General features: G+C 47.2%; 1 protein-coding gene across 1 annotated transcript in view; it reads right to left on the bottom strand.

The window, feature by feature from the left end:
* Positions 1-12381, bottom strand: part of LOC149453179 (uncharacterized) — a 63495-nt gene extending 51114 nt beyond the window's left edge. Inside the window, 11 exon segments of the mRNA XM_089688607.1 lie at positions 1801-2773; positions 3800-3941; positions 4621-4820; positions 5334-5478; positions 5587-6296; positions 6413-6572; positions 6708-6805; positions 6922-7081; positions 9433-9530; positions 9647-9770; positions 12294-12381. Of these exon segments, the coding sequence (XP_089544733.1) occupies positions 1801-2773; positions 3800-3941; positions 4621-4820; positions 5334-5478; positions 5587-6296; positions 6413-6572; positions 6708-6805; positions 6922-7081; positions 9433-9530; positions 9647-9731 (2771 nt within the window). The 5' untranslated portion in view covers positions 9732-9770; positions 12294-12381.
* Between the last annotated feature and the right edge of the window lie 8348 nt (positions 12382-20729).

Here is a 20729-nt window from a genome sequence, read left to right as displayed (position 1 = left end):
CCGCTTAGTAGTAACCCACAGCTCTGCTAATCCCCCATTCATTAGTAACCCCCAGCTCTGCTGATCCCCTGCTCAGTAGGAACCCCGAGCTCTGCTGATCTCCCGCTCATTAGTAACCCCCTGCTCTGCTGATCCCCCACTCAGTAGTAATCTCCAGCTCTGATGATTCCCCTCTCAGTAGTACCCCCAGCTCTGCTGATCCCTCACTCAGTAGTAATCTCCAGCTCTGCTGATCCCCTGCTCAGTAGTAACCCCCAGCTCTGCTGATCCCCTGCTCAGTAGTAACCCCAGCTCTGCTGATTCCCCACTCAGTAGTAATCTCCAGCTCTGCTTATCCCCTGCTCAGTAGTAACCCAAAGCTCTGCTAATCCCCCATTCATTAGTAATCCCCAGCTCTGCTGATCCCCCGCTCAGTAGTAACCTCGAGCTCTGCTGATCCTCCGCTCATTAGTAACCCCCTACTCTGCTGATCCCCCACTCAGTAGTAATCTCCAGCTCTGCTGATCCCCCTCTCAGTAGTACCCCCAGCTCTGCTGATCCCCCGCTCAGTAGTAATCTCCAGCTCTGCTGATCCCCCGCTCAGTAGTAACCCCCAGCTCTGCTGATCCCCCGCTCAGTAGTAACCCCCAGCTCTGCTGATCCCCCGCTCAGTAGTAACCCCCAGCTCTGCTGATCCCCCGCTCAGTAGTAACCCCCAGCTCTGCTGATCCCCTGCTCAGTAGTAACCCCCAGCTCTGCTGATCCCCCGCTCAGTAGTAACCCCAGCTCTGCTGATCCCCCGCTCAGTAGTAACCCCAGCTCTGCTGATCCCCTCTCAGTAGTAACCCCCAGCTCTGCTGATCCCCCACTGATTAAAAACCCTCATTAGTAACCCCGAGCTCTGCTGATCTCCAACAGAGACAGGGGCTTTGATTGCCATTCAGAGCTCCCTTGCCCTCCTTCCTGATCAGGCCATTTTTTACGTTACGACTCTGCATTACTTTAACCAACAATTGCGCGGTCATGCACCCAAAATACATTTACGTCTTTTTTTTTCCCCACGAATTGAGCTATGTGTAAATGAATCGGTAATTTATAGCATCTACAAATGGTGCTATTTTTTTACATTTTTACTAGTAATTATAGCGGGACTGCGGCGGGCATTCTGACACTGGGGGGGGGGGGGGGGAGCTAACTTGGTGTCACTGACATTCCCAGTGACACTAATACAGTGATCAGTGCTAATAAAAAGCCATGACACTGTACTAATGGCACTGGGCAGGAAGGGGTTAACATGAGGGGGAGGGGTGATCAAAGGGTTACCTGTGTGCGTTTCACTGTGAGCATGCTGCTATGCAGAGCCATACAAAGGCAGTGTAAACGAGGCCTTTCTGTTGATATGCTGGAAATTTTTCTGTAGTTCACAGAGAACGATGCGATTGTTCGGACTGCGGCACAGGCAGTGTATTTATTTACACGGATCAAACAGATAAAACAAAATGCTTCCAATGGCTCATTTAACAGAATAAAAAGAGGAAAAACATAAAATAATTTCACTGTTACGGTTCACATACACCTTAGCCGTCTCTGGTACAAGATGTACATTTGCCGCCATTGAACATTTACAACAGGATCAGTCAAGGCGAGCACTCGTCTCATCAAATATCTTTCATTTTCAACACATTTCCCACACTCTGAACATGAAAAAGAACCCGTATATGAGTGTGAATTCTGGAAAGGCTAGCTGGTGTATATGAATAGCGTGACTTTTTTTTTTGCGTGAAAAATTTCCCGCACTCCATTTAAAAAAGGGACGTTCACCCCATGTGAATTCTCAGATGTTTAAGGAGGCCTCCTTTCTCATTGAAACATTTTCCGCACTCAGCGCATGAATAAGGGCGCTCGCCTGTGTGAACTTTCTGATGTACAACGAGTCCGCTTTTGTAGGGAAAACATTTTCCGCACTCTGCGCATAAAAAGGGACGCTCACCCGTGTGTACTCTCCGGTGTATGATAAGGTCTCTGTTGTAGAGGAAACTTTTCCCGCACTCTGTGCATGAGAAGCGACGCTCTGCCGTGTGAATTTTGCAGTGGTTGTGGAGGTATTCTTTGTGAATGAAACTCTTCCCGCACTCCGTACAGGAGAAGGGGCGCTCGCCTGTGTGATGTCTCTGGTGGGTAAGAAGTGCTTTTTTATCAATGAAACATTTCCCGCACTCTGAACACGAAAAAGGACGCTCCCCCGTGTGAATTCTGAGGTGGTCAAGGAGATATCCTTTACGAGTGAAGCATTTACCGCACTCCGAACAGGCGAAAAGATGTTCATTCGTATGAATTTTCTGGTGTCTCAGAAGATTCACTTTGTGGATGAAACATTTCCCACACTCTAAACATGTAAATATATGGTTGCTTCTGTGACTTTTCTGGTGTAGGTTCAGCTTTTTTTTCCGAGCAAAACATTTGCCGCAGTCTGAACAGGAAAAAGGGCGTTCGCCCATGTGAATTCTTTGGTGTATAATAAGGTATCTTTTCTCAGTGAAACATTTTCCACACTCTGGACAGGAAAAAGGACGCTCAACATTGTGAACTCTCCTAGATGGATCTCCTGAACCAACTGCACTCTCAGATATTAGATGGCTATGTGAAGTCCTAGACTGTGATTTATCAGAAGATTCCTCAGAATTAGACAGATCCATTGATCCCTCCAAATGGTGAGGTCTGTGATGTGTGTCATCAGCAATGGGATCCGCTTCTGGAGAACACTGTGCAATGCCATCATCTTCTGCATGATAACCTGGAGGAAAAATCAAAGAAACCTCTGAGATATTCCTGTTGTGAGCGCCATGTCTATCTCCAGCATTGAGTTGGGAGCAATTACAACACCAAACAGTATCTTCTCCTCATTTGTTGGGAACGTGACGTTATATTGAGGACTGGAGATGGACCTTTCATATGGTGTCCAGTATCTCCTCCTCATTTGTTGAGAACATGACGTTCTATTGAGGAATGGAGATGGACCTTTCATATGGTGTCCAGTATCTCCTCCTCATTTGTTGGGAACATGACGTTATATTGAGGAATGGAGATGGACCTTTCATATGGTGTCCAGTATCTCCTCCTCATTTGTTGGGAACAGGACATTATATTGAGGAATGGAGATGGACCTTTCATATGGTGTCCAGTATCTCCTCCTCATTTGTTAGGAACATGACATTATATTGAGGAATGGAGATGGACCTTTCATATGGTGTCCAGTATCTCCTCCTCATTTGTTAGGAACATGACGTTATATTGGAGGAATGGAAATGGACCTTTCATATGGTGTCCATTATCTCCTCACTTGTTGGGAACATGACATTATATTGAGGAATGGAGATGGACCTTTCATATGGTGTCCAGTATCTCCTCCTCATTTGTTGGGAACATGACATTATATTGAGGAATGGAGATGGCCCTTTTATATGGTGTCCCCAGTATCTCTTCATTGGTTGGGAATATGACGTTCTATTGAGGAATGGAGATGGACTTACATGGTGGACAGTATCTTCCTCACTTAGGTACGCACTCAAGTCTTTTGCCACTGAATAGCTACTAGGATGAGCGGCAGACTAACATGACATGTAAGTGGGAGACTTTGGCCTTCTTCAAAGACAAGCTGGCATCTCCCCTTTCCTGGTCTACCATTTAAAAAAAAAAAAAAGAAACTTTCAAGGACCTGGTGTTGTAAAGATCTGCTGACTTCCCATCACCTTCACTCAGTCATCATATCTAAGATTCCTAGAAGTGAAAGGTTAAAACGCATCTAGTGATGAATATTTACCTGAGCCAATATCTGGAGAAGATTCCTTCTCTGTAACTACGTCCATCATTCCAGCCCCCTCTGTGGTTTGCTGATCCCCCCTCATGTAGGTCTCTTCTTCGTTCCTTTCAACCACAGTTGCCGTCTTAATCAATTCTTCATCCTTAACCAATACAATGGCAGAAAATAAAACCCTTAGACTGTGAACTTTAATATACGAGGGGCGTTCAAGTCAAATTGGGACTTTTCAGGTATAAAAAGGGATGCTAGCGTGGTGGTACGACACGTAGTAGTAGGTGCCAAGTGTGTCCTATCACTGATCAATGGTTTCTTGTGAACAAAGGTGTGAAACTCGTGGATATCTACAGAAGACTTCAAGTACGTTGATGAGACTCTCATCCACAGTAAGACATCTCAATGGTGTAAACATTTCAAAGATGACCAAACACCTGTCAGGGACCATCCCGGCCGTGGTGGTTCTCAGCCCAAAGCAGTCAATTTTGTGCCTAACTTGCCGTGAAATTGCACAAGTGATGACGCTTTCTGTGGGAACGGTCAACACAATGATGAGGAAATGAAGCCGGCTGTCGTAGGATGGTTCAGGCCTACTGAGAAGTCTTTCTATAACTAAGCTTTTCAGGCATTAGTTAAACGCTGGGGTAAGTGTATAAATGTAGCAGGGGAGGGTGTCGAAAAATAAATGCAGTTTCCACTCCTTTGAAATTTGTTCTTTTATTATATAAACTCAAAAGTCTCGGTTTGACTGGAACGTCCCTCGTACAGAGAAGAATGCTATCTTTCAGAGTATGGGATCACTTTCGTACGTGCCCAGTGCCACCTACCTGATGATGGTGAGGGATGGTGTGACCGTCCTGTGTGGAATGCTGGGAAAACAGAGGACGGGGACATCTCTCTGGCGTATTTCTGTTACTGGATCCATCTACCTGATGATGGTGGGGGATGGTGGGACCTTCCTGTGTGGAATCCCGGGAATACAGAGGACAAGGACATCTCTCTGGTGGGTTTCTGTTACTGGTTCCATCTGTGGGGAAACAGATATGGGGGATGATGACGATGTAGGTGGCCCCCCATCTGTGGGCAAAGACCTAGGTAGACCCTCTTTCTGCTCTTTCCAATAAACTGAACTGGCCAGGCAACTACCAAGACTGTAGTCAATGACAAACAACATACTTTACATCTTGTATTTCTTTTTTAAATGAATACAAGGTCTTCTCACATTGGACGAGGCAGAGAGGAGGGACGGATGATGTCACATCCAATCAGAGAACGCCTTGTAGTCATTGAAAAAATACAAGATGTCCTCTCAATGGTGGCAACACGCTGTGTTCAATATATAGAGGGCAAGTCACTTGGAGGACACCAGCGCTGACTGTATGTACTACAGTGAAGTTCTGCATCTCCTGTGCCTTCAGGATGTGAGAAGGGAAGTGTTAGAAGGAACCAAGTTGGACAGATGTAAATTTAAAAAGAAGATCATTCCTGCAGCAAAAAAAAAGAAATATAAATCGATGCTCCATATAACATTTGCAATCACCTTCAGTGTCATCCAGAAGAAACCTTGCCTCATTTTCTGTCACCATCATCTCAGTTTCCACTGTTGACTTTTGATCGTCACTCATATTAATCTCTGCTTCTTCTTCTGCTTCTCTCCCAACATTCACAGTCATCGGATCTTCACACTTCCATAACAAAATATTTAAAAAGAATGTCTTAGAATCTTCAGAAAGAGAAGGACCATCTTCATCTGAGAAGGACCATAAATAGTCCAGATATTCTGTTCCACCTACCTGATAACGTTGTGCATAGCTGTGGTCTTCCATTGTGGGATCCTGGGAGTAAAGAGGACGGGGACATCTCTCTGGTGGGCTCCCATTACTGGATCGATCTACCTGATGATGATGAGGGATGATGTGAACTTCCTGTGTGGAATCCGGGGAATACAGAGGACGGGGACATCTCTCTGGTGGGTTCCCATTACTGGATCCATCTACCTGATGATGGTGGGGGATGGTGTGACCTTCCTCTGTGGAATCCCAGGAATACAGAGGACGGGGACATCTCTCTGATGGGTTCTCATTACTGGATCCATCTACCTGATAATGGTGGGGGATGGTGTGACCTTCCTGTGTGGAATCCCGGGAATACAGAGGACAGGGACATCTCTCTGATGGGTTTCCATTACTGGATCCATCTACCTGATGATGGTGAGGGATGGTGTGACCTTTCTGTGCTGAATCCTGAGAATACAGAGGACGGGGACATCTCTCTGGTGGGTTCCCATTACTGGATCCATCTACCTGATGATAGTGAGGGATGGTATGACCTTTATGTGTTGAATTCCAGGAATACAGAAGGCAGGGGGATCTCTCTGATGGGTTTCTATTGCTGGATCCATCTACTTGATGATGGTGAGGAACGGTGTGACCTTCCTGTGTTGAATTCCAGGAATACAGAGGACGGGGACATCTCTCTGGTGGGTTCCCATGACTGGATCCATCTGTAGGAAACACAAACACTGACTGAATCCATTGTTTCTATGTGTTTATCAGATGACGGGGGATCTAGGTGGATCCTCCGTACTGCTCTCTCCTTTACAATGAAGTCTCCTCTTACCTGGTGATGTGCGGGGTGCCCAGTTCTTCATAATGACATGGAAAAATTCCTTCTCGTTAATTGGCATCAACAATTTACCGTCTTCCATGGAAGGTTCACCCATTACATATATCTCCTCTTCTGTTCTAACCTCAACTTTAAGATCTATCAGATATTTACCCTAAATCAAGAAAATGGTTTGCAAATATAAGATTTATTTATAAAAGATCACATAGAAAACATCAACTTACAGGGTCCACACATTGTCTTGCATTGTTGAGTCATGTTCATGTTGTAGATGCTTCAATCAACCAACCTGGTAACAGCGTGCATAGTTGTGATCTTCCAATTTTGGATCCCGGTAATACAGAGGACGGGGACATCTCTCTGGTGGGTTCCCATGACTGGATCCATCTGTAGGAAACACACACACTGACTGAATCCATTGTTTCTATGTGTTTATCAGATGATGGGGGATCTAGGTGGAGCCTCCGTACTGCTCTCTCCTTTCCAATAAAGTCTCCTCTTACCCGGTGATGTGAGGGGCGGCTGATTGTCTATCATGAAAAGAGAATGTTCCTGCTCTTTATTTGGCTCCATCATTCCACCCTCCTCCATGGACTGATCACCCCTCGGATTTGTGTCTTCTTTTGCTTTAACCATACATTTTATACATATATGATCTTCACCCTAAACCAAGGAAATGGTTAGCAAATATAAGGTTCAAAAATGCCTTGTCTTGTTGAGTCACATTCATGGTCTAGATCAGTGATGGCGTGCCACAGCCGGCACGCCGAGCCTTGTCTGTGGGCACGCTAGGAGAATCCAGCGGCGCGCTGTCTTCCCGGCTGTAGTGTGCGTGACAGCCGGGTCCCAAGTGCGCATGCACAAGAAGCAGTGCTCTTTGTGAATGGTAAGGCGGTACCCGGGACACATGACAGATCCCAGAAGCCGCCGGACCAATCACAAAGCGCAGCGCTTCTCGCGCATGCGCACTGGGCATCCGGCTGTCCGACGAGCGCCCACACTACAGAAGCCGGGAAGACAGCGCGCGGCTGGATCGAGGAACAGGTAAGATAAAAAAAAAAAACTCTGCGGAAGTAAGAGCGGGTACCTGTCAAATTCAGGTACCCGCTCCCCCTCCCTCCCCAAAGGTCAGCAGTCATCTCTGTGCTGTCCGCAGTCTCTGGTCATCCCTGTGCTGTCCGCAGTCTCTGGTCATCCCTGTGCTGTCCGCAGTCTCTGGTCATCTCCTGTACTGTGTCCGCAGTCTCTGGTCATCTCCTGTACTGTGTCCGCAGTCTCTGGTCATCTCCTGTACTGTGTCCGCAGTCTCTGGTCATCCCTGTACTGTGTCCGCAGTCTCTGGTCATCCCTGTACTGTGTCCTCAGTCTCTGGTCATCCCTGTACTGTGTCCGCAGTCTCTGGTCATCCCTGTACTGTGTCCGCAGTCTCTGGTCATCTCCTGTACTGTGTCTGCAGTCTCTGGTCATCTCCTGTACTGTGTCCGCAGTCTCTGGTCATCTCCTGTACTGTGTCCGCAGTCTCTGGTCATCCCTGTACTGTGTCCGCAGTCTCTGGTCATCTCCTGTACGGTGTCTGCAGTCTCTGGTCCTCTCCTGTACTGTCCGCAGTCTCTGGTCATCTCCTGTACTGTCCGCAGTCTCTGGTCATCTCCTGTACTGTGTCCGCAGTCTCTGGTCATCTCCTGTACTGTGTCCGCAGTCTCTGGTCATCTCCTGTACTGTCCGCAGTCTCTGGTCATCTCCTGCACTGTCCGCAGTCTCTGGTCATCTCCTGTACTGTGTCCGCAGTCTCTGGTCATCCCTGTACTGTGTCCGCAGTCTCTGGTCATCCCTGTACTGTCCGCAGTCTCTGGTCATCTCCTGTACTGTCCGCAGTCTCTGGTCATCTCCTGTACTGTGTCCGCAGTCTCTGGTCATCCCTGTACTGTGTCCGCAGTCTCTGGTCATCCCTGTACTGTGTCCGCAGTCTCTGGTCATCCCTGTACTGTGTCCGCAGTCTCTGGTCATCCCTGTACTGTGTCCGCAGTCTCTGGTCATCCCTGTACTGTGTCCGCAGTCTCTGGTCATCCCTGTACTGTCCGCAGTCTCTGGTCATCCCTGTACTGTCCGCAGTCTCTGGTCATCCCTGTACTGTCCGCAGTCTCTGGTCATCCCTGTACTGTCCGCAGTCTCTGGTCATCCCTGTACTGTCCGCAGTCTCTGGTCATCCCTGTACTGTGTCCGCAGTCTCTGGTCATCCCTGTACTGTGTCCGCAGTCTCTGGTCATCCCTGTACTGTGTCTGCAGTCTCTGGTCATCCCTGTACTGTGTCTGCAGTCTCTGGTCATCCCTGTACTGTGTCCGCAGTCTCTGGTCATCTCCTGTACTGTCCGCAGTCTCTGGTCATCCCTGTACTGTGTCCGCAGTCTCTGGTCATCCCTGTACTGTGTCCGCAGTCTCTGGTCATCTCCTGTACTGTCCGCAGTCTCTGGTCATCCCTGTACTGTGTCCGCAGTCTCTGGTCATCCCTGTACTGTGTCCGCAGTCTCTGGTCATCCCTGTACTGTGTCCGCAGTCTCTGGTCATCCCTGTACTGTGTCCGCAGTCTCTGGTCATCCCTGTACTGTGTCCGCAGTCTCTGGTCATCCCTGTACTGTGTCCGCAGTCTCTGGTCATCCCTGTACTGTGTCCGCAGTCTCTGGTCATCCCTGTACTGTCCGCAGTCTCTGGTCATCTCCTGTACTGTGTCCGCAGTCTCTGGTCATCCCTGTACTGTGTCCGCAGTCTCTGGTCATCCCCTGTACTGTCCGCAGTCTCTGGTCATCCCTGTACTGTCCGCAGTCTCTGGTCATCCCTGTACTGTTAATTAGTTTGCACTACTGTACGAGTTGTTTTTTCTAAACCAAAAGCTCGATATTCAGGTTTCATTGCAGTGTTGGCACTTTGAAAGAAATAAGTTGGTTTTGGGTTGCAGTTTGGGCACTCGGGCTCAAAAAGGTTCGCCATCACTGGTCTAGATGGTCCATCAAACCAACCTGATAACAGCGTGCATAACTGTGATCTTCGTGTTTGGAATCCCAGGAATACAGAGGACGGGAACATCTGTCTGGTGGGTTCCCATGACTGGATCCATCTGTAGGAAACACACACACTGACTGAATCCATTGTTTCTATGTGTTTATCAGATGATGGGGGATCTAGGTGGAGCCTCCGTACTGCTCTCTCCTTTACAATAAAGTCTCCTCTTACCCGGTGATGCGAGGGGCAGCTGATTGTCCATCATGATGTCCTTGTAGAGATCCTTGTGTCCTTCTAAATACTCCCACTCCTCCATGGAGAAATAGACAGTGACATCCTGACACCTTATAGGAACCTGACACACACAATGATACAGTCAACACCTAAGAATCCTCCTCACCTCTCCAGTCAGGTCTGTGTTTTAGTAATAGAGATGAGAGTGATGTCATGTGACCTCCCAGAATCCTCCTCACCTCTCCGGTCAGGTCTGTGTTTTATTAATAGAGATAGGAGTGATGTCATGTGACCTCCCAGAATCCTCCTCACCTCTCCGGTCAGGTCTGTGTTTTAATAACAGAGATGAGAGTGACGTCATGTGACCTCCCAGAATCCTCCTCACCTCTCCGGTCAGGTCCGTGTTTTATTAATAGAGATGAGAGTGATGTCATGTGACCTCCCAGAATCCTCCTCACCTCTCCGGTCAGGTCCGTGTTTTATTAATAGAGATGAGAGTGATGTCATGTGACCTCCCAGAAACCTCCTCACCTCTCCGGTCAGGTCCGTGTTTTATTAATAGAGATGAGAGTGATGTCATGTGACCTCCCAGAATCCTCCTCACCTCTCCGGTCAGGTCCGTGTTTTATTAATAGAGAAGAGAGTGATGTCATGTGACCTCCCAGAATCCTCCTCACCTCTCCGGTCAGGTCTGTGTTTTAGCAATCACCCCCTTTTCTGCTTCTTGTATGTTCTTATTATTGGGGGGTTTGAAGCATTCATTTTATTATGTAGTTGGGACATTTTTGCTGCTTTTCCGTCCATAGTAAAATACTTTCTTTAAATTATTTTTGCAAAACAAATTCCATAAAATGTCGGCTTTTGTTTTGTAGGTTTTTTTTAGTTTATCTGTTCTTTTGAGAGGTATATTGGTCTTCATTGTAAGCTGAAAGTGATTTTTTTTTTTTAAAGCAGATGGCAGATGGGGGCAGAGGGCAGGCATGATGATGGGGAGGAAAACAGGCATGACAATGGGGGTAAAGGACAGACATGACGATGGAGGAAGAGGACGAGCATGGTGATGGAGGAAGAGGAGAGGCAGAGGTAAAAGACAGGAAAACAGGCGTGACAATAGAAAAAAGGACAGGCATGGCAATGGAGGTAGAGGACAGGCATGGCGATGGGGGAATAGAACAGGCATGACGATGGAGGAAGAGAACAGGCATGACGATGGAGGAAGAGAACAGGCATCATGATGGGGGAGGAGAACAGGCATGATGAAGGGGGAGGAGAACAGGCATGATGAAGGGGGAGGAGAACAGGCATGATGAAGGGGGAAAAGAACAGGCATGATGAAGGGGGAAAAGAACAGGCATGAGGATGGGGGAAGAGGAAAGGCATGACGATGAAGGAAGAGGACAGGCATGACATTGGAGGAAGAGGACAGGCATGATGATGGGGGAGGAGGATAGGCATGCCGATGGGCGAGGAGGACAGGCATATGACGATGGGGGAAGAGGACGGGAATGACGATGGAGTATAAGGAAAGGCATGGCAATGGAGAAAGAGGACAGGCATGACCATGGGAGAAGAGGACAGGCATGACCATGGGAGAAGAGGACAGGCATGACCATGGGAGAAGAGGACAGGCATGACCATGGGAGAAGAGGACAGGCATGACCATGGGAGAAGAGGACAGGCATGACCATGGGAGAAGAGGACAGGCATGACCATGGGGGAGGTGGACATGCTTATGCATGGGGGAGGTAGACAGGCATGATGATGGGGGAAGAGGACAGGTATGATGATGGGAGAGGAGGACAGACATGACAATGGGAAAGGAGGACAGACATGAAGATGGAGGAAGAGCACACCGTTGCCTCACTGTCCTGTTTCTGAGCATATGGTCAGGAGGGCACAATGCTACATATCTCGTGGACTAGTCCAAATGTACACCATTTATGGATCCGCGTATATACCCCAATTGACACCACTTTGAGCTGTAATCTATTTAAGGATCTGACGGAGGCGCTATTGGACAAAACCCCGAGGGCGTTTGGTGTTCACTTTCATATTTGCTGCTACAAAATAGACGATTGCAAAATCTTGGAAGTCTCCCGTGCTAAACTTTTCTGAAGTTCAATCACGATTAAACGGAACCACGACCAAGGAGAAGCTATCGGCTACTTCACCTATGAAAGGTTCCTGAAAATATGGTCAACCTGGACTTCCTATTCCCAGTCAAACCAAAGAGCCGCAAGACTTCCCTACCCATTCCCCCCTTGTTCTCCATCTTTCTGGTCTCTTTCTTATCTCAGGTCTTTCATGTCTTCCTCCTCCAGATTCCAACCAGGTTATGAGATATTGTTGGCCAACTGACAACCGTTGCTGCACCAAGAGAGTTATCTATATCTCCAATTTCCGCTTCTCTGGTGATTCCTTCTCAATGGCGAGGAACGGTCCGTTTTCCGTTTCTTCACATGTCACATGTGTAAAGTGATTGTACAGACCTACGTCTCACCCTGGCCTATGCGTGGCACTTGTTAATATCTATTTTACCTAAAATATCTAGTTTGTGTCAACCTAAGGCCTCATCCGAGCTGTTTTTGTGTTGCTTTCCCACCATCGATAAAAACGATTGGCCAAGAAAATAAGATGTTCTTACCTCCTCTGCTGCCAGTTCCAGCAACGTCTTCTCTCTACTTCCTCCCAACTCACCCGGAATTTCCCATTTATACCTGACATCACTTCCTGTCTGCGCCTGACATCACTTCCTGTCTGTGTCTGACAACACTTCCTTTCTGCGACTGTCATCACTTCCTGTCTGACGTCACTTCCTGTCTGCACTTGACATCACTTCCTGTACATGTCTTGCTGATAAAAGAGGTCGCCTGCTGGTGGACAACGTGCAATTGGTGACTGCGAAAAATATCCAACTAACATTGGGATATTGCAGAACGTTGGAAAGCCCGACTGTCTGGGGAAAAAACAAAAAAAAACCCAATAGTTCATCCCTAAGGCCCTATCCACACTTTTGTGCTTCCAGTAAATGTGCGGAAAATGTTCAAAAATGCATACTGCACCCAAAGCGGATCTTCAGCCTCAACACCCCTCCACCCCTTTTTTTTAACCCATCCTTACCTGCTTGCCGGTCATTCACATTATAAGTATTCACCCACCCAACGTGCCCAGCTTCTATGCTGCCCTCTGCTTGGTCCAACACCGCCATATTCTTCTTCCTACCTTGTTGATGGTCCTTCACATTATAAGTACTCACCCACCCAATGTGTCAAGCTTCTGTGCTGCCCTCTTCTCGGTCCGACACCGGCATCTTCTTCTTACCTGGTTGGCGGTCCTTCACATTATAAGTAATCAACCACCCAATGTACCCAGCTTCTATGCTGCCCTCTGCTTGGTCCGACACCTCCATCTTCTTCTTACCTGGTTGACGGTCCTTCACATTATAAGTACTCACCCATCCAACCGGCCAAGCTTCTTTGCTGCCCTCTGCTTGGTCCGACGCCCCCATCTTCTTCTTCTTACCTGGTTGACGGTCCTTCACATTATAAGTACTCACCCACCCAGAAGCCCTCTGCTTGGTCCGATGCCCCCATCTTCTTCTTCTTACCTGGTTGACGGTCCTTCACATTATAAGTACTCACCCATTCGGAAGCTGGTTCAGCCGGAAGTTCTCAAATGATGAGCCACTAGGCCCTGCTCCCCCCTTTTTTTTTATAACCCGTCCTTACCTGGTTGCTGGTCCTTCACATTATAAGTACTCACCCACCCAACGTATCCAGCTTCTATGCTGCCCTCTGCTCGGTCCAACGCCGCCATCTTCTTCAGTGATGTCATTGGGAAGCTGGTTCAGTTGGAAGTTCTCAGATGATGAGCCACTAGACCCCGTTCCCCCACTCCCTTTTTTTTTTAACCCGTCCTTACCTGGTTGCTGGTCATTCACATATGTACTCACCCACCCAATGTGCCAAGCTTCTATGCTGCCCTCTGGTTGGTCCGACGTCGCCATCTTCTTCAATGATGTCATTGGGAAGCTGGTTCAGCCGGACATTCTCAGATGATGAGCCACTAGGCCCTGTTCCATCCCCTTTTTTTTTTAAATCCGTCCTTACCTGGTTGCCGATCCTTCACATTATAAGTATTCACCCACCCAACGTATCCAGCTTCTATGCTGCCCTCTGCTCGGTCTGACGCCGCCATCTTCTTCAGTGATGTCATTGGGAAGCTGGTTCAGCCAGAAGTTCTCAGATAATGAGCCACTAGGCCCCGCTCCTCTGGTTGCTGGTCCTTCACATTATACAGTCAGGTCCATAAATATTGGGAAATCGACACAATTTTAACATTTTTGGCTCTATGCACCACCACAATGGATTTGAAATTAAACGAACAAGATGTGCTTTAACTGCAGACTGTCATCTTTAATTTGAGGGTATTTACATTAAATTAGGAGAACGGTGTAGGAATTAGAACAGTTTGCATATGTGCTTCCCACTTGTTAAGGGAGCAAAAGTAATGGGACAGAATAATAATCATAAATCAAACTTTCACTTTTTAATACTTGGTTGCAAATCCTTTGCAGTCAATTACAGCCTGAAGTCTGGAACGCATAGACATCACCAGACGCTGGGTTTCATCCCTGGTGATGCTCTGCCAGGCTTCTACTGCAACTGTCTTCAGTTCCTGCTTGTTATTGGGGCATTTTCCCTTCAGTTTTGTCTTCAGCAAGTGAAATGCATGCTCAATTGGATTCAGGTCAGGTGATTGACTTGGCCATTGCATAACATTCCACTTCTTTCCCTTAAAAAACTCTTTGGTTGCTTTTGCAGTTTGCTTTGGGTCATTGTCCATCTGCACTGTGAAGCGGCGTCCAATGAGTTCTGAAGCATTTGGCTGAATATGAGCAGATAATATTGCCCGAAACACTTCACAATTCATCCTGCTGCTTTTGTCAGCAGTCACATCATCAATAAATACAAGAGAACCAGTTCCATTGGCAGCCATACATGCCCACACCATGACACTACCACCACCATGCTTCACTGATGAGGTGGTATGCTTAGGATCATGAGCAGTTCCTTTCCTTCTCCATACTCTTCTCTTCCCATCACTCTGGTACAAGTTGATCTCGGTCTCATCTGTCCATAGGATGTTGTTCCAGAACTGTGAAGGATTTTTTAGATGTCGTTTGGCAAACTCTAATCTGGCCTTCCTGTTTTTAAGGCTCACCAATGGTTTACATCTTGTGGTGAACCCTCTGTATTCACTCTGGTGAAGTCTTCTCTTGATTTTTGACTTTGACACACATACACCTACCTCCTGGAGAGTGTTCTTGATCTGGCCAACTGTTGTGAAGGGTGTTTTCTTCACCAGGGAAAGAATTCTTCGGTCATCCACTACAGTTGTTTTCCATGGTCTTCCGGGTCTTTTGGTGTTGCTGAGTTCACAGGTGCGTTCCTTCTTTTTAAGAATGTTCCAAACAGTTGTTTTGGCCACTCTTAATGTTTTTGCTATCTCTCTGATGGGTTTGTTTTGTTTTTTCAGCCTAATGATGGCTTGCTTCACTGATAGTGACAGCTCTTTGGATCTCATCTTGAGAGTTGACAGCAACAGATTCCAAATGCAAATAGCACACTTGAAATGAACTCTGGACCTTTTATCTGCTCATTGTAATTGGGATAATGAGGGAATAACACACACCTGGCCATGGAACAGCTGAGAAGCCAATTGTCCAATTACTTTTGGTCCCTTAACAAGTGGGAGGCACATATGCAAACTGTTGTAATTCCTACACCGTTCACCTGATTTGGATGTAAATACCCTCAAATTAAAGCTGACAGTCTGTAGTTAAAGCACATCTTGTTTGTTTAATTTCAAATCCATTGTGGTGGTGTATAGAGCCATAAATGTTAGAATTGTATTGATGTCCCAATATTTATGGACCTAACTGTAAGTACTAACCCACCCAACGTGCCAAGCTTCTATGCTGCCCTCTGCTTGGTCCAACGCCGCCATCTTCTTTAGTGATGTCATTGAGAAGCTGGTTCAGCCGGAAGTTCTCAGATGATGAGCCACTAGGCCCAGCTCCCACCATTTTTTTTTTTACCCGTCCTTACCTGGTTGAGTACTCACCCACCCAACATATCCAGCTTCTAAGCTGTCCTCTGCTTGGTCCGACACGACCATCTTCTTCTTCTTACCTTATTGACAGTCCTTCACATTATAAGTACTCACCCACCCAACATGCCCAGCTTCTATGCTGCCCTCTGCTTGGTCCGAAGCCGCCATCTTCTTCAGTGATGTCATTGGGAAGCTGGTTCAGCCGGAAGTTCTCAGATGATGCATCACTAGGCCCCGCTTATCTGGTTGACGGTCCTTGACATTATAAGTACTCACCCACCCAACGAATCCATCTTCTATGCTGCCCGCTGCTTGGTCCACAACTGCCATTTTCTTTAGTGATGTCATTGGAAAGTTGATTCAGTCGGAAATTCTCAGATGATGCACCACTAGGCCCCGCTCCTCTCGTTGATGGTCCTTCTCATTATAAGTACTCACCCACCCAATGTACCCAGCTTCTATGCTGCCCTCTGCTTGGTCCGATGCCGCCATCTTCTTCAGTGATGTCATTGGGAAGCTGGTTCAGCCGGAAGTTCTCCGATGATGAGCCACTAGGCCCCACTCCCCCCCTTTTTTTTTTAACCCATCCTTACCTGGTTGCCGGTTCTTCACATTGTAAGTACTCACCCACCCACCCAACGTATCCAGCTTCTATGCTGCCCACTGCTCGGTCAGACGTCGCCATCTTCTTTAGTGATGTCATTGGGAAGCTGGTTCAGCTGGAAGTTCTCAGATGATGCACCACTAGGCCCTTCTCCTCCGGTTGACGGTCCTTCACATTATAAGTACTCACCCACCCAACGTATCCAGCTTCTATGCTGCCCACTGCTCGGTCTGACGTCGCCATCTTCTATAGTGATGTCATTGGAAAGCTGGTTCAGCTGGAAGTTCTCAGATGATGCACCACTAGGCCCCTCTTCTCCGTTTGATGGTCCTTCACATTATAAGTACTTATCCACCCAACGTATCCAGCTTTTATGCTGCCCTCTGCTCGGTCCGACGCCGCCATCTTCACTGATGTCATTGGGAAGCTGGTTCAGCTGGAAGTTCTCAGATGATGAGCCACTAGGCCCCCCCCTCCTTTCTCAATAAATGACTATTCCTCCTGAGATATGTGCAATACATATCTAATGTGGCAAAGCAGACAAAGTGCACATCATTCGCCTAGGGGTATGATGCGCATGGGTGGCGGGGCAAAGGTTTTTCTTTTAAAAGAGGCAACATCCATTTGAGGGTAAAAATCCGCTTTAAGGTGCCAACAATTGCGAAGTTAGCAGTCATGTGTTTTGGCGCTTGTTTGCTGCATAAATACAAGGAAAAAAAAACATGTAGGAGCAACTTTGGCGCATTTGTGACGCGTAGGGCAGCTCATATATGGGCTACCCTATGCTGTTGTGCAACAAAGAAGAAGCGACATATCGCACAGGTGTCAATGTGGCCTAAGAAGGAAGAAACTTTCTAGATATCCGGAAATATAGGCGTACTTATATGTACACCCGTCTTTTGTTTGCACGGAATGCACAGGTGTCCCGTGCATCCGTGTGCAAGCAGTCTGATTCAAGTCAATCAGGACTCAGCGGTTGCATGGACACAGTCGCTGCTCCCAATTTGACATCGGTGTGGGTGAATGCTGGTGCTGGTCCCCGGACATAGATAGTGTGAGCACCGGCAACCTTGTGTCCATGCAGCTGCTGCATCCCAAATGACATGCATAAGACTGCCTACATATAGATGCACAGAATACCTGTGCATCCCATACAGGCAAAACACAGCCCTCATCTAGGTGAATGTTTAAGTAAGCCCCTTTGAACGAGGCCTAAGATTCCTAAACTCTGACCCTCAGCTGGGACTAGATCCCTAGAAAAGACCTCCTCACAATGACCTCCTCACCAGGCCAAAACAAGGAGGGAAGGCAAGGACCCCCAGCTGGGACCAGCCTTCATGAAAAGACCTTCTCACAATGACCTCCTCACCAGGCCAAAGCCAGGAGGGAAGGCAAGGATCCTCAGGTGGGACAACTCTTCAAGAAAAGACCTTCTCACACTGACTTATACTAAGGAGGCCAAAGTCTGAAGAGATGGCAAGGACCTCCAGCTGGGACCAGACTTCAAGAAAAGACCTTCTCACACTGACTTCCTAAGGGGGGCAAAGTCTGAAGAGATGGCAAGGACCTCCAGCTGGGACCAAACTTCAAGAAAATACCTTTTTTTCCCTGACCTCCTGACAAGCCAAAAGTCCAGAAGGGATGGGAAGGAAAAGACCTTCCCTAAGCCAGGAGGGAAGGCAAGGACCCCCAACTGGGACCAGACTGGGGCAGTCATCTTTTGGATTCTCTAGCCTCTAACACAGGCCAGCTAAGATTACTTGAGTCTGACCCCAAGCTGGGAATAGGGACTTCCTCACACTGATCTCCTCACCAGGCCAAAGCAAGTTGGGAAGACAAGGACCCCCAACTTAGACCAGACTTCATTAAAAGACCTTCTCACATTGACCTCCTCACCAGGCCAAAGCCAGGAGGGAAGGGGAGGACCCCAGCTGGGACCAGACTTCAAGAAAAGACCTCCAAACTCTGACCTCCTCACCAGGCCAAAGCCAGGAGGGAAGGCAAGGACCCCAGCTGAGACAAGACTTCAAGAAAAGACCTTTTCACACTGACTTCCTAAGGAGGCCAAAGTCTGAAGGGATGGCAAGGACCTCCAGCTGGGACCAGACTTCAACAAAAGACATTTTTTTCCCTGACCTCCTGACCAGCCCAAAGTCCAGAAGGGATGGGAAGGAAAAGACCTTCCCAAAGCCAGGAGGGAAGGCAAGAACCTTGAAAAGGTGCTTTTTCAGCACTGGCTGGAAAGAGGGCACAGGGTGCATCTGCGGAAAACTCCACTCAGAGGAAGACATCAGAACTCAGTCCTTAAGTGTTAATCCCTTCTGTTGTTAAACTAACAGAAGTGGGAAGTTTAAAGGCACCCAGCGTACCTACTCACAGAATGTGTCTTCAGAGGCAATGGCAGCAGCTCTGGACCTGGAAACGTTCTGTGGCTAGCTTTTCCTAGAACGAGGTCTAGAAAGCACCAAAATCTGAACCCACTGCCTAAAGGTCACTTCCAGACTTGCCTTGGAACATCCAGTCCACGGAAGTATGGCTCTCCAACACTAAGCTGGTCTGGACAGAGGCTTTGTAGAGACCGGCTCAAGATGAGATGTAACGAGGAACCTTGATTTAATATAAAAAAAAAAAAAAAAAGGCTTGAAGGAGCAAAATAATTGGCAAGACATTCCCATCAGAACTAAAGAACAGACATCCATCCCCCAAGGAAACTAGCAAAAACCTGAGGCATGCTGGCAGTCGGAGGGTTTATCCTTTTGCTGGCCTTTATTTATCCAATCCTCCTGTAGGTGCCAATATAGCCCAACAGTATGTGACTTCCTGTGTCCCTCAGTGGAGGAGAAAGAAACTTGGTTTTGCAGCGATGGATTAAATTGTTGCAACAATGGCAGGAACAGTCAGGATTACAATAATGGGACTGATCATGTGACACGGTGAGCATGAGGAGGAGAACCAAGATGGCGGCGATGGGAATATTCTATGTAATGTTTGTAGCGGCTATATGTATCTTTAGAACATGAGCTGACACACGTGTGGAACGGGACCTTCTGGACTCTCTATCTCAGTAATTGAACCCCGATGGATGGCTGCCTACGAACTGATCACAATCACCAATCATCAGTGAATAATAACGGACAATTGTATCAAATGTACCTTACCGTAATTTCCCTTTGCTGGTGCCACTCCAAGGCAGCATACTACCACATGTATGCTGCCATGCTGGCGCCAGGAAATTGTAAAATTGTATCCAATTTTTACCGTAAGTTTCCTTTCTTGGCGCCATTCCAAGGCAGCATACTACCACACGTATGCTGCCATATTGGTGCCAGGAAAACATGAAATTGTATCAAATTCTTACCGTAAGTTTCCTTTCTTGGCGCCAATCAATGGCAGCTTACTACCACACGTATGCTGCCATGTTGGTGGCAGGAAAACGTAAAATTGTATCCAATTCTTACTGTAATTTTCCTTTGCTGGCGCTACTCCAAGACAGCATGCTACCACACGTATGCTGCCATGTTGGTGCCAGGAAAACGTAAAATTGTATCCAATTCTTACTGTAATTTTCCTTTGCTGGCGCTACTCCAAGACAGCATGCTACCACATTTATGCTGCCATGTTCGTGCCAGGAAAACGTAAAATTGTATCAAATCCTTACCGTAATTTTCCTTTGCTGGCGACACTCCAAGGCAGCATGCTACCACATTTATGCTGCCATGTTCGCGCCAGGAAAACGTAAAATTGTATCCAATTTTTACTGTAATTTTCCTTTCTTGGTGCCAATCAATGGCAGCATACTACCACATGTTTGCTGCCATGTTGGCGCCAGGAAAACGTAAAATTGTATTAAATACTTACCGTAATTTTCCTTTACTGGCGCCAATCAATGGCAGCATACTACCACATGTATGCAGCCATGTTGGCGCCAGGAAAACGTAAAATTGTATTAAATACTTACCGTAATTTTCTTTTGCTGGCGCCAATCAATGGCAGCAAACTACCACACGTATGCTGCCATGTTGGTGCCAGGAAAACGTAAAATTGTATCAAATTCTTACCGTAATTTTCCTTTGCTGCCACCACTCCAAGGCAGCATGCTACCACATTTATGCTGCCATGTTCGTGCCAGGAAAACGTAAAATTGTATCAAATCCTTACCGTAATTTTCCTTTGCTGGCGACACTCCAAGGCAGCATGCTACCACATTTCTGCTGCAAATGTTCGCGCCAGGAAAACTTAAAATTGTATCCAATTTTTACTGTAATTTTCCTTTCTTGGTGCCAATCAATGGCAGCATACTATCACATGTATGCTGCCATGTTGGTGCCAGGAAAACGTAAAATTGTATTAAATACTTACCGT

Source organism: Staurois parvus, unplaced genomic scaffold, assembly GCF_062004578.1.
Source record: "Staurois parvus isolate SC_StPar_1 unplaced genomic scaffold, SC_StPar_1.0 ptg000449l, whole genome shotgun sequence".
Lineage (NCBI taxonomy): Eukaryota > Metazoa > Chordata > Amphibia > Anura > Ranidae > Staurois > Staurois parvus.
The sequence above is the reverse complement of the archived record's forward strand: the minus strand, read 5'-3'. Positions and strand labels throughout refer to the sequence as shown.